Here is a 13,615-nt window from a genome sequence, read left to right on the forward strand (position 1 = left end):
TGCTGTGGGTTAAACCACAGAGCCTAGGGCTTGCCGATCAGAAGGTCGGCAGTTCGAATCCCCGCGATGGGGCTAGCTCCCATTGCTTGGTCCCTGCTCCTGCCAACCTAGCAGTTCGAAAGCACGTCAAAGTGCAAGTAGATAAATAGGTACCGCTCCGGCAGGAAGGTAAACGGTGGTTCACCAGAAGTGGCTTAGTCATGCTGGCCACATGACCCGGAAGCTGTACGCCGGCTCCCTCAGCAAATAAACAAGATGAGCGCTGCAACCCCAGAGTCGGTCACGACTGGACCTAATGGTCAGGGGTCCCTTTACCTTACCCTTACCACTTTAGCTAATGGGGCCTCCTGTTGCTGGTGCGCCACTTGAGCACGATTTCTGTTCTCATCCTGAAGCAAAGTTCTTAACCAGAGGTAATATTTCTGGGTTAGTGGAGTCTGTAACCTGAAGTGTCTGTAACCCGAGGTACCACTGTATTGGGGGGGAAAAGAGGATTTGAGCAAGCAACATCTGCACTGCCCTGTGCTCAGGAATGAACCCAAACAATTAAAGCCCTGTGTTGCAAACAATATCAGTAATCTCCAAGGCAACACAATGACTAAGTACAACAATGCAGTGTCAATATAAACTCTTTATGCAACCTATACAATAGATAATCATCAAGGGTGCATATTTTGTGACTTTCAGAGATTTATAAGATTTCTGTTTATTTGGTTTTGCAGAGAATGCATATTTCATATATTTCATACTGTTTCATGTTCTGTATAGATTATATAAAGAGTTTATATTGACATCGCATTGTTGTACTTGGTCATCGTGTTGCCTTGGATATTATGGAAATGAACCCAGGCAGAATCTGGCATTCACTGGCTGTTCTTCACCAGATATTCATTTCTTGTGGCAATCTGGTTTAAATCCTTTGCTGGATCTTGGGGGTTTTTGCAGGGGAAATGGAAGCGAGAAGCTGAACTGGTCTGGTCCCAGTGACCCTACTGGCTGAGCTTTCCAAGGTATTGTCTCAGCAAGGAGGCGGGGGCCATCTGAGAAATGTAGGAGCCAAAGGAGCTGGCAAAAGAAGTCTGATCATTGGCCCATTCGGTTCAGCGTTGTCTACACTGACCGGCAGTAACTCTCTCCAGAGTTTCAGGCGGGGTTTAAAGGACCATCATCTGACTTCTATTAAGGGTTTTGAACAGTGCCGAATTGGCACCATTACTGATGCCACAAAGTCATACATAATAAATCGATTCTTTTAGTGTGGTGATGCCTGTCCTTTGGAACTCCCCGCCTATTGATACCTGGCAGGTGTGTTCACTGTACTCTTTTTGGTGTATATCTGTTTTAGACAAGCCTACCCGGGCATCTAGAATGCTGGTGTGTTCTTTAGTTTATTGCTGCTTTTCATTTCTTGAATGTTTTGTCTGTTTTCACTCATAATTTTATTGATTTGTCCTTTTTGTAAACTGCTTTGAGGTTGTTGTTTGCAATCCAGCAGTGCATATATTTCATGAAATTAAAAGTAAATAAACAACGAAACCCGCTGAGCTTTGCCACAATGGGGCACCCAGTTTTGTCCGAGTACTGCTGTTTAAAAACAAATGTGGGAAAAGCCTGACTAATTGTATGCAAAATGGTCCAGTTACAAAGTATATTATATGTATTGAAGAATCAAGTCCCATGTAGCCCTGCAGCCCTGCAACATAATTTCACAAGTATTAACACATACACGTTTTATATGTGTATATGCCTTGTTGTTATGCATCTTTCAAAGTGCTGGTTTCTTTCAGGATAACTGGAGTGTATAATATTATATGTATCATGCAATATGGCAGAATTGTTTGTGTTTCTAGCAGAGGTGATTTAAGAAACACAGGCATGAAAAACCTTGTTTGTCATCAGGCTCTTGGGTTGTGATGGGAATTGGGGGGGAGGGAATTGACAGCTTAAGTACATTGCCCTATATTGTTTCAGAAGGCCTTTATAATATGGCTTTATTTATCTTGCAAAATGTGTACATTCATGGGTGTAGCTAGGGGGGCAGGGGGGCAGTTGCCCCCCTAAATTAAGTAAATACCGTATTTACTCAAATGTACTGCGCACCTTTTTTTGGCCAAATTACATGGCAAAAATTAGCATGCACATTAGATTTGATGGTGCATTAAATTCGATTGCAAGCTTGAAAAACACCGCTGACATAGCAAATGCTTTCTGGGTTTCAAGGTTTTGAAAATTGAGGTGCGCATTAGATTCGATGGCGCATTAGATTCACGTAAATACGGTAAATAAAAATACTTAAACTAACTGACCAATCACTTGGCAGATAGCTGGGTTCTCCCCCCGCCCCCCACTCCAACATAAATTCTGGCTACACCCATTTGTATACTGGTCAATTGCAAGAAAGAAGAAATAAAGAAAAAGAAAGGATTATGATGCACAACTCTTCCTGTTATCGCTGTCCTGACCAGGGCCGTCTTTACACGGGGGTGCAAGGGGTGCGGGGCACCTGGACACCGAATTCTGGGGGCGCCAGGTGTCTGCCACTGAATCCACCTAAGCTCTTAATTATCTCCCTCTGGTATGTCCAACCGATTGACCGCGATCGCTTGATCATTTTCATTCTCTTTTGCAGAATGAGCTGCAGAATCAATGTATCTGGCACCCCCCTCTTACATCAAAATTTGGGGGCACTGGGCAGATCTTTGCACCCCGGCGGTGCATATGCTAAAGACGGCCCTGGTCCAGACACACCCTTATGGTGGAGAGAAGGATTCTCTCGCCAGGTGTCTCTATGGTCCTGCATCAAGGCAGTGATGGCCGGTGCCCTTTGAGGACAGATGGGCAGAAGGCAGGGAGATCAATAGCAGCTGGAGCCAGAGGCAATGTCTTAATTCTAGTTTTCCCCCCTCTTCTGCCCTGCTGAGTTCCACAGGAGCCACACTGAGACTAAAGGGGAGGAAGCCAGTAATCATAATAAATTTTATTTATACCCCGCCCTCCCCAGCCAAGACCGGGCTCAGGGCAGCTAACACGATCAAAAACAGTTGATTAAAATACAACTTAAAAACAAGATTAAAATACATTAAAATGCAGCCTCATTTCAGTAGAAACTCAAATCAAAAACTTTTTGGGGATGAAAACATCAAATCTTCACCAAGGCCAACTATCCAGACTGGTCCTACGTGGACCAGAAAAAACCCAGGGAAGTCCCCAAATGAGAGTTCCATCACAGAAGGAGAAAGGAAAAAGGAAAGAGGGAGAGGGGATCAAGTTGATTCCAAGCCAAAGGCCAGGCGGAACAACTCTGTCTTACAGGCCCTGTGGAAAGAAATCAGGTCCTGCAGGGCTCTGGTCTCATGAGAAAGAGCGTTCCACCAGGTTGGAGCCAGTGTTGAAAAGGCCCTGGCCCTGGTTGAGGCAAATCTGACTTCCTTAGGGCCCGGGACCCCAAGCAGAGCAAACTCTTCATAGTGGTTGTAAGTAAGGAGGCAGAGCAACAGGTGAACCGAGGGAGGGTTGGTGAAGCAGCGCCCCATTGGCCCAAATGGACCCGCCTCTACTGCTTCAAAGTTTGTACTGCTAACTCCTTTTTTTAAAAAAAACAAAACGGCTGCGTTGGGCACATTTGTGGTAACGATGCAAATGTTAGAATGAGAGCTGCACCATTAAAGCGAAACCCAAATGCTCTATGGACAATGCGCTAATTGCACATGACAGTTATCTTCTGGTTTATCTGAACAGGATCCTTAGTTATTGGCCCAGCACCGACTGACAATTCCATCCCATCTTGGGCGAAACCTACGGTGAAACCTCAGGGTCCGTTAGCTGCTGTCATGGGTCCAACTATTTCTGCCATACATGCAGGTAATAGATGTTGGACTCTTTCCCTCCCCCCTTTTTTATCGCCATCAGGGTTTCCTCACTTCAAGGTGGCCGTGTGTCCTCCTTTATGAAGGGCAGTCCTCTGTCTGAAGGGTTGTTGGCCCAAATCTAGATACAGAACCAGAGAGAGCATCAGGAACATTAAAACTTACTTCTCTACTGCCGTCTGAGCATGTGCTAATTTAGAAATAGTTACTGTGATTTAAGGAACGCAGGTGGTGCTGTGGGTTAAACCACAGAGCCTGGAACTTGCCAATCAAAGGTTGGTGGTTCGAATCCCCGTGACGGGGTGAGCTCCCATTGCTCAGTCCCTGCTCCTGCCAACCTAGCAGTTCGAAAGCACATCAAAGTGCAAGTAGATAAATAGGTACCGCTCCAGTGGAAAGGCAAACAGCGTTTCCGTGCGCTGCTCTGGTTCACCAGAAGCGGCTTAGTCATGCTGGCCACATGACCTGAAAGCTGTACATCGGCTCCCTCGGCCAATAAAGTGAGATGAGCGCCGCAACCCCAGAGTCAGTCATGACTGGACTTAATGGTCAGGGGTCCCTTTACCTTTACTGTGATTTAGATGCATCTTGTCATAATGGAGGAAACTGTGGTGAGGGGCCTTGTCTTGCTGCTCAGATGGCAGCTACGTCCGGGTTTTCCAACTGCTGCCCAGTTCCCATGCGTCCAGGAAAACCCATTGATTGACCATTGACACTTAAAGTATTACGATGCATTCTGTTCCAGTGCTATAAACATGGGCCATTTTTTTAATGAGCATGGGGCCATTAAAAAAAAAAGACACTTCAAAAATTAATTGTATTTGTTTGGGTGTTGTTGTTGTTGTTTTAAAACAAACAGCAGCAGCCATAACTAAGAAATATGCAAGAATTATGCCTGTGTTGACATAAGAACATCCCTCTTTATATTGTGCAATAAGGAAATTTTTATACAGGCAGCATAAAACCAGGGTTTGTCATTGTTGCAAAGACGACTGATATCTTTGAGATAGGACGTTTTATTTTGCGTATTTCTTATCCTGATATATCCCCCATAAAGCATTAGCTTTTAGGATAAATTAAGAAAACAATGGGGACGCGGGTGGCACTGTGGGTAAAACCTCAGTGCCTAGGACCTGCTGATCATATGGTCAGCGGTTCGAATCCCCGCGGCGGGGTGAGCTCCCGTCTTTCGGTCCCAGCTCCTGCCCACCTAGCAGTTCGAAAGCACCCTTAAGTGCAAGTAGATAAATAGGTACCACTTTATAGCGAGAAGGTAAACGGCGTTTCCATGTGCTGCACTGGTGCCGGCTCACCAGAGCAGCTTCGTCACGTTGGCCACGTGACCTGGAAGTGTCTCCGGACAGCGCTGGCTCCCGGCCTCTTAAGTGAGATGGGCGCACAACCCTAGAGTCGGACATGACTGGCCCATACGGGCAGGGGTACCTTTACCTTTACCTAAGAAAACAATGCCCAGCCATGAATGAAGATGGCAATTAGTGTGTTACTAATGATGCAGTTGGTTCTAAGTCATCGTTCTATGGCCAACGCCTCCCGTATTGCCAAGGACACCTTTGCTGCGATGAGTAACTGAAACGCAGCTGCGGTTTCCATTCTGACAATATTTCCTTCTTCCAAAAAGAGATTGCTGCTGACCAGAAGGATAATTATATTTCCCCAATCTTCTCCCACAACAGGACCTTTACTTTTAGGCCAGTCCAAGCCTGGTCATTCCAACACATCCTTGGGCACAAAGAACCTACCTCAAAGCGGGATACATGCAGGTAGAAGATACTGTGCTGGATTTCCATCTTACTGTCTCTGAACTCAGCTGGGAGAAGGGCAGGGGCAAAACTAGAAATAGCTGCCTCTCTGGCGCCACCTACTGTCAGTCTTCCTGCTTTCTGCCCTTGGCTCTGGCGCCACCTGCTGTTCATCTTCCTGCATTCTGCCACCACTGTACGGGGGTGAATGTGAACATGGGAGCGACTGAGTTTTTAGGGGGTTACATTTGAGTAGGGGAAAGAGTGTCCCTTGGTTTCAGCCTGGGGTGTACATGTTCTCTTTTTATTCCATATCCCCAGCTAAACCAGGGGGCATCCCACTGACATAAATAGAAATGATGCGAGGAAATCGGATCTTTCCATGTGTTGCAATAAATCTGTGCTTTATTTAATAAATCTATGGGGGGAGAGTGTGGAGTAATAATAATAATAATAATAATAATTTTTTATTTATACCCTGCCCTTCCCGGTTCAGAAAACTGGGCTCAGGGCGGCTAGCAACAAATTTAAAACACTTAATTGATGCAACAAAAAACAGCATAAAATATAGTATAAAACATGAATAACAATAAATTATTGTGGGGTTTAAGCTAGTCCAGCAAAGTTGGATGTGCTTTGTCTGCCCACTGTCTAATCCAGCACTGATGGGTACACAGAGAGGAAATATTTAACCCTCTTCCTTTGCCAATGAAGCTCTCCCCCACAGCTGCTAACCTTGGTCAGGAAACTTCCATGGAAGTGGGGGAGGTTTCAGAAGCATGGAAAGGGTTAACTCCTTGCATGCCACAATCCCAATTCTTTTCTGCATCTGTGGCTGCTATAGTTAAAGAACACTGGACACATTAAATGATTCCATGAAATTAACATCATGCGCTTTTCTGTTTGGTCCTAAAATCCAGAGAACAATTTAACGGATGCTCAGGCTGCGGTTTGTTGGTCGCACATTGCAGAGGAGTCACATATTCTAACAATTCAAAATAAGGAAGTCTGTTGCCACTTCCCAATAGTTTTGTTTTCAGAGGAACCACAGTGGTGTATAGACAAGTCAGTTGACTCAAAACTGGGTGTTATTTGTAAAGCGCTGGAGCGAAAAGCTCGAAGATCAAGTTGGTGGTATTGACAGTTTGTTTTCTCTTAGAGCTCCCTTTGGGGTGGGGGATTGTTTTCAATTACAGTGGTACCTCGGGTTAAGTACTTAATTCGTTCTGGAGGTCCGTTCTTAACCTGAAACTGTTCTTAACCTGAAGCACCACTTTAGCTAATGGGGCCTCCTGCTGCTGCCGTGCCGCTGGAGCACGATTTCTGTTCTCATCCTGAAGCAAAGTTCTTAACCTGAAGGACTATTTCTGGGTTAGCGGAGTCTATAACCTGAAGCGTATGTAACCTGAAGCATATGTAACCCGAGGTACCACTGTAATGCAGTGTTTGGAAATAGCAAAAACCCATTTGCAGGTGCGATGTGTGTCGCACAGGGCATGATTTAAGAGTGCCATTGTGGGGTGTAATTCATGATTGCTCTGTGTATTCTCTTTTGCAGTTCAGTTTTGAGATCAGCCTGTCTGATTGTCTCCTCTGTCTTTGCCCTTTTGCCATTGCTTTGGGCAGGGATTCCCAAAGTGGGGGGTACTGCCCCCGCCCGAGGGTCAACACAGTTACAGAGGTGGAGGTGAGGCGGGAGGTGCCAAGAGGCAAGAAGGGTGGCAGGGAACTCTGCACATGACTAACAGACTTTACGAAGGTGGCATCACTGAATCGAGTTCATCAGTTTCGTTGACTTAATTAAACTAAATAGCTTGAACTGGATTTTGAATGAATGGTCAATTGATTGTTACTGTTTTGGGCTTTGTTGTCTTGTTACCAGTGGCGTAGCATGGGCTGTCAGCACCCGGGGCAAGGCAAATAATTTGCGCCCCCTAACCCGTGGATTTGCGCCCCCTAATCCGTGGATTTGCGCCCCTAACCCTAACCCCCAGATGTTGCGCCCGGTGCGGCCAGCCCCCCCTGCACCCCCCCACGCTACGCCACTGCTTGTTACTGTGGCTTCTGCTATTCTAGTTAAGGCTTTTTACAGGGTAGGGGGCGCTGCGGATGAGTTCATGGAACCAAGGTTTGGGTGGCCCAAAAAACGGTTTGGGAACCATTGGATTAAGAACTTCTTAGCAGACGATTGACAGCTTTAGGAAGGGCCTCAAGGCAAATTTTGTGAGCTGCCCAGAGTGGCAGGGGTACAAATTATTATTATTATTATTATTAATTTACATTCTATTGCATAAGCAATGGAAGATTTTTTTACTTAGCAAATACTTCTGGTATTCACCCGTGCATCGATCATACACCATTTGTTTCCTTCTGCAGTCGACAACGATCCCCACTTCATCATCAACCTGCCGAGGCAGCATAAGAACATCTGCTTCAATATAGATTCTGAACCCGGAGCGATCCTGAACTTAATTTCAGATGCCAAGTCCGGTAAGGGAGAAAAAGTGCCATTCTGCAGCTATTTTGCGCATTTAGAAACAGTCATAGAAACATGGGAGTTCAGAAACGTCCAGGGGGATGAAATTGTAAGAGCCAGTGTGGTGTAGTGGTTAAGAGCGGTGGACTCATAATCTGGTGAACTGGGTTCGATTCCCCGCTCCTCCACATGCAGCTGCTGGGTGACCTTGGACCAGTCACACTTCTCTGAAGTCTCTCAGCCTCAGAGTGTGGGGGAGGAAGGGAAAGGAGATTGTGAACCGCTCTGAGACTCCTTAAGGGGAGTGATAAAGCAGGATATCAAATCCAAACTCTTCTAAGAGACCAAAAAAAGGCCAGCCTGGATTGCAGTACATCTGCAGAAACGCCAACACTGCTTTCATTCTCTTTTGTAGGGATTGCTGTCAATGGGCAGCTGGTTGGGGCCAAGAAGCCCTTGAACAACAAGCTACATACCTACTTTGGCAAGATCGGGTTCAATTTCGAAAAGAAAGGCTTGAGGATTGAAGTCAGCTCCGAGGGCATCCGTTTAAAGGATGGCTCCTCCAACACATCCCTCTCCTGGTCCAATTTAGGAAGCCTCATTCGAAGGAGGTAATAGGGAAATTGGATGAGCACCAGGGATTCTCTAGACTTGTTGATCTCCTTATGTGGGGGAGAGTTATTGTACGTTGTGTGCCCCAGCAGTGATCTGCAGCTTGCCTCTGTGTGTTCCTGAAATTTAATTGGAGTATTTGCATTCCAACCCACACCCACCTGCCCTACACCTGGTGGTGTCATAAACAGCCTCAGGTGTGGGGCAGGGAAAGAGACTTGCATGGCACTTTGTGAGCCCCCCAAGTCAGCAATGCCACAATACAGATCTGCATTGGCTCCCAGTACGTTTCTGAGCACAATTCAAAGCGTTGGTGCTGACCTTTAAAGCCCTAAACGGCCTCGGCCCTCTATACCTGAAGGAGCGTCTCCACCTCCATCGTTCAGCCCGGACACTGAGATCCAGCTCCAAGGGCCTTCTGGTGGTTCCCTCATTGCGAGAAGTGAGGTTACAGGGAACCAGACAGAGGGCCTTCTCGGTAGTGGCACCTGCCCTGTGGAACGCCCTCCCTTCAGATGTGAAGGAAATAAGCAGCTATCTTCTCTTTAAAAGACATCTGAAGGCAGCCCTGTTTAGGGAAATTTTTAATATTTAATTCTGTATTGTTTTTAACACTCGTTTGGAAGCCGCCCAGAGTGGCTAGAGAAACTCAGCCAGATGGGTGGGGTATAAATAATAAATTATTTATTTATTTATTTATTTATTTATGGATGGATGGATGGATGGATGGATGGATGGATGGATGGATGGTGTGTGCTGGTTTGTAATCACACAGCTCAAAGATGGAGTTAACTCATTATCAGCAAAGACACAGAGTTGGTTGAGTGTCAGACCTAATGAGCAGGACACCTCATTCCTGGTGCTCTTATTGCATGAAAATCAGTTGCCAAGACTGAAAGTCCCATTCTCCTCATAGCTGTTTAAATTCACTACTCTAGCCACTACACCGAGGGTAGTCAACATGCAATCCTCCAGATGTTGTTGGACTACAATTCCTATCAGCCTCAGCCATCACAGCCAGGAGCGATGGGAGTTGTAATCCATCAAAAGATATGGAGAGCACTGCATGGGCTATCCCTGCTCTACACCAGGCATCCCCAAACTCGGCCCTCCAGATGTTTTGGGACTACAATTCCCATCATCGATGACCACTGGTCCTGTTAGCTAGGGATGATGGGAGTTGTAGTCCCAAAACGTCTGGAGGGCCGATTTTGGGGGTGCCTGCTTTACACCATATGGCTGAGGCTGCTCTATGGATGATGACGCCATGTTGCAACCAAGACAGCGTTTGACAGGTTTACGGGACATGACAGCTAGATTCTGTTTGGTTCCCAATGAGATGGCCAAAGCCCAACCAAATGTGTTTCTGAGTAGAGGACTCGCAACACACTCCTCATGTATCTACTTACCGTTTCTCGTAGAGTGCTAGTCTCTGTGAAGAGCGACAACAAAGTCAATATCACGGTGGATGGGGACTTGTCCTTTGTGGTCGTGCTTCACCGTGTATGGAAGAAGCATCCAGTCAATGTTGACTTCCTGGGAATCTACGTCCCTCCTGCAAGCAACTTCTCCTCCAGTGTACACGGCCTGATTGGTAAAGTCTCCTTGGAGGCAGGGAGCAGAGTTCAGTGCTGCTGGTTGCTGTGTATACATGGGTCCTTGTGAAAGTGATGAGCTTTAGGGAAAAGAGGAAATGCTCAAAACCAGGGTGGGCGGAAGTTAAAGATGGTGGTTCCCCTTTAGAAGAACAGAATTCTCACCTGAACCATTCTGAATGTTGTTACTGTGGTCACAGGCAGGACCAGATTTAGGCTTGATGAGGCCCTAAGCTACTGAAGGTAATGGGGCCCTTTATATGTCCAGCTGTCCTTTGTCAACAACAAATTGCCACTGTTTTTTCTGTTGAATATATGCTATCTGGTAATTTATGGACCTAGTAGGTATCCAAAGCCATTTGCACATAACAGTCCATGCAGAATGTAGGCACTCTATATATAGAAATGAGCAAACCAGTGGTATTTTAGGGGTCCATGACTTACATCATAGGAGCCTACACAACACAAAACACTGTTGCTGTATGTAGGTTTTATTATTTGTTTTTTATCTTATATTTTGGAAATGTACATCCTTTAATTTTTTTTGGGGGGGGGGCAAGAGAGTGGGCCCCTAAGCTATAGCTTGTTTAGCTTACACATAAATCTGGCCTCAGCCACTGAGCCATGGCCCTTCCCACTTCCCACCTGTCGTAAGTGTATATGGCACACAGGGTTAAATTGGCTACATTTACAACAGGTCCCCGATCCCACATCATTTTCAATGTAGAACAGATTGGGGAAACAATGGCTATGCTAGATCTGCAACCGTTATGACTCCTGCCTCCAAATATTCGGGGATTATAGTTGTGCAAGGGGTAATCCTCTTTAACAAGTGTTTCCCCCTCTACAAATGCACTTGTGGGGGGCACACACAGCCCCCCAGGACCGCCTAATGACAAGTGATGATTCTCCTCCCCCAGGGCAGTTCATGCTGGAGCCAGACGTGCACATCTATAATGAGCGGCCTGGACAAGATCCGGGGAAAGCTGATGCTACCATGGAAGTGAAAGGCCACAAACTCACTGTCACCAGGTAAACCACTTGAGTTAGCTGAAACCAAAGCCTCTCAACCTCAGAGATGCTCAGAATGGGATGTAAAGATGTAGTTTTGCCTACAGTGAATCTCTTTGTTCATGGTTTATTGTGGAACAGGATGGGGCAAAATTTCACATTGTAGTGAGGAGGAAAGCTATGAGTTGTGTACAATATAAAATCCAACCACACGGTAACTTTTTTTCAGGGTCCTCCCAAGCTTTGGGAAACATGTAATTTACAAGTTCTTTTTTCAGCTGAATTCCACATATTTTTATACTGAATCAAAAGTTCCAAATCCTCAAGGTTTCCCATTCGGGGAAATGGAGGTTCTGCGAGCCACCAGCACCTTTGTTAAGAGTTCATGAGAGCTGGCACTTTTCAACTGATTGTCCCATAGATTTAGTAAACAAAGCTGTTGTGAAGTTAGATTGGGACGTTTTGAGTATTTTGGTCATTCCTTAAAACAAAAAAAATTCCTTCCAGTAGCACCTTAAAGACCAACTAAGTCAGTTCTTGGTATGAGCTTTCGTGTGCATGCACACTTCTTCAGATACACTGAAACAGAAGTTTCCAGACCCTTCTATATAGTGAGAAGGTGGGGAGGGGTATTACTCAGAAGGGTGGTAGGAATGGGTGGTTGGCAGATAGCTGTGATGAGCCTGTTGACGACTCTTAACGACTGCAATAGGTCTTACAGGGAGAAGCAAGGGGTGAAAAGGTGAAAAATGGCTTTGTCATGTATAATGAGATAAGAATCCAAGGTCTTTGTTCAGGCCAGGTTTCTCCATGGTTTTAAGTTTGGTGATAAGTTGTAATTCAGCAGCTTCTCTTTCCAGTCTATTTCTGAAATTCCTTTGTAGTAAAACAGCTACTTTGAGATCTTGTATAGAATGTCCTGGGAGATTGAAGTGTTCTCCTACTGGTTTCTCTGTCTTGTGATTCCTGATGTCCGATTTATGTCCGTTTATTCTTTGGCGTAAGGTCTGGCAAAGCCATTTTTCACCTTTTCACCCCTTGACCCCTTAACTGACTTAGTTGGTCTTTAAGGTGCTACTGGAAGGAATTTTTGTTTTGTTTTGACTATGGCAGACCAACACGGCTACCTATCTGTAACTTGGTCATTCCTTGACAAACCAGCCTCCAGACTTGGGCAGCCCCACCACAGGTGAAGAAAGGTTCCTCTTTTTTGAAACCCTGAAACGGTTCTGAAACCATTTCCCCCTAACAAACAGCATCCTGGCAACTGCAGATTAGTGAGGGAGATGAGAAGACTGTTCTTCTATTCAGCTTTGTTGCATACCACAGTGGTTTTTATTTGATTTTGCTTTTCCTACAGAGGTGTGCAGAAAGACTACCGCCTGGACCGTGTGTTTGGGACTGCTGTCCGTTGCTGGTTCGTGCACAACAGTGGGAAGGGCTTTCTCGACGGTCACTACACAGATTACCTCGTCCCCACTTTATACAGCTATCCGAAGCATCCTTGAAAGGGTGGGCGGGCCTAAAGCAGAGGCAGGCGATGGCCAGCATCTCATTGGCCAAGGCTCTTCTCCACCCACTCCACTGGTGATTTGCTTGTGAACCTGACTTTCCAGGTGAAAACCCCTTTTCCAAGAGAAAAGCCCTGGCAGGCTAGATGCAGCCTGCAGATCCCGCACTGCCCACCCCAGCACAATAAAATCTTCTCCCCACTAAAGACAGCAAACATCTGTCTGCTCATATCTAGGGTCCTCCATAACCTTTCTGGGTGTCGCTGAAAAAGCAGAAAAGCAACTGGCATACATTGTGGAGTTTGAAAATATGGCCAAGTAAGATATGGCCATCATATATATATTTTTCAAAGAGAATAAAAAGCTTCCTTTTGGGGATGATGTCGTCTGTTTCGTTTCTTTGGCGAAGCCTCCAGGGCTTCCACCACTGCAGCTGGGACAGAAGTCACACGGTATTAGCTACAAATCTAAACTAAAACATCCATTAAATCACTACAGGTATGTTTCCCTGCTGAGAGTACCACATTTACAGAGGTCCCCAGATAGGTTTCTGAACTATGTCTGTGTCCCATTTCCCACACCTGACACATGTACACAAATAGCATCTCAGGGCAACATTTGCTTTAGGAGGGCTTTTGGATGCTGAGCAGTTTGGGGACTGAATTAGTGGGGAGTAAACACAGGTCCTCTTTCTGAAATGAAATTTAGGCTTCCCCAGCTGCTTATTGGAAAGAAAACCTCCCAATTATTTCACACCGTCTGCTGAGGCGGAAATATATAT

The 13,615-nt window shown here is 45.8% G+C and overlaps 1 protein-coding gene across 2 annotated transcripts in view; it reads left to right on the forward strand.

Annotated features, from left to right (window-relative positions):
* Positions 1-13,212, forward strand: part of ITIH2 (inter-alpha-trypsin inhibitor heavy chain 2) — a 44,701-nt gene extending 31,489 nt beyond the window's left edge. Inside the window, exons 17-23 of one of the 2 annotated variants that reach the window (XM_083700103.1) lie at positions 3,739-3,861; positions 5,561-5,647; positions 8,003-8,116; positions 8,518-8,716; positions 10,139-10,311; positions 11,233-11,344; positions 12,684-13,212. In XM_083700103.1, the coding sequence (XP_083556229.1) occupies positions 3,739-3,861; positions 5,561-5,647; positions 8,003-8,116; positions 8,518-8,716; positions 10,139-10,311; positions 11,233-11,344; positions 12,684-12,831 (956 nt within the window). In that variant the 3' untranslated portion in view covers positions 12,832-13,212. The remainder of the gene's footprint in view (positions 1-3,738; positions 3,862-5,560; positions 5,648-8,002; positions 8,117-8,517; positions 8,717-10,138; positions 10,312-11,232; positions 11,345-12,683) is intronic. The other variant, XM_083700104.1, reaches the window with a different exon arrangement.
* Positions 13,213-13,615: the final 403 nt, after the last annotated feature.

This window comes from Podarcis gaigeae (genome assembly GCF_964106915.1).
Source record: "Podarcis gaigeae genome assembly, chromosome: 10".
NCBI classification, from domain to species: Eukaryota; Metazoa; Chordata; class Lepidosauria; order Squamata; family Lacertidae; genus Podarcis; species Podarcis gaigeae.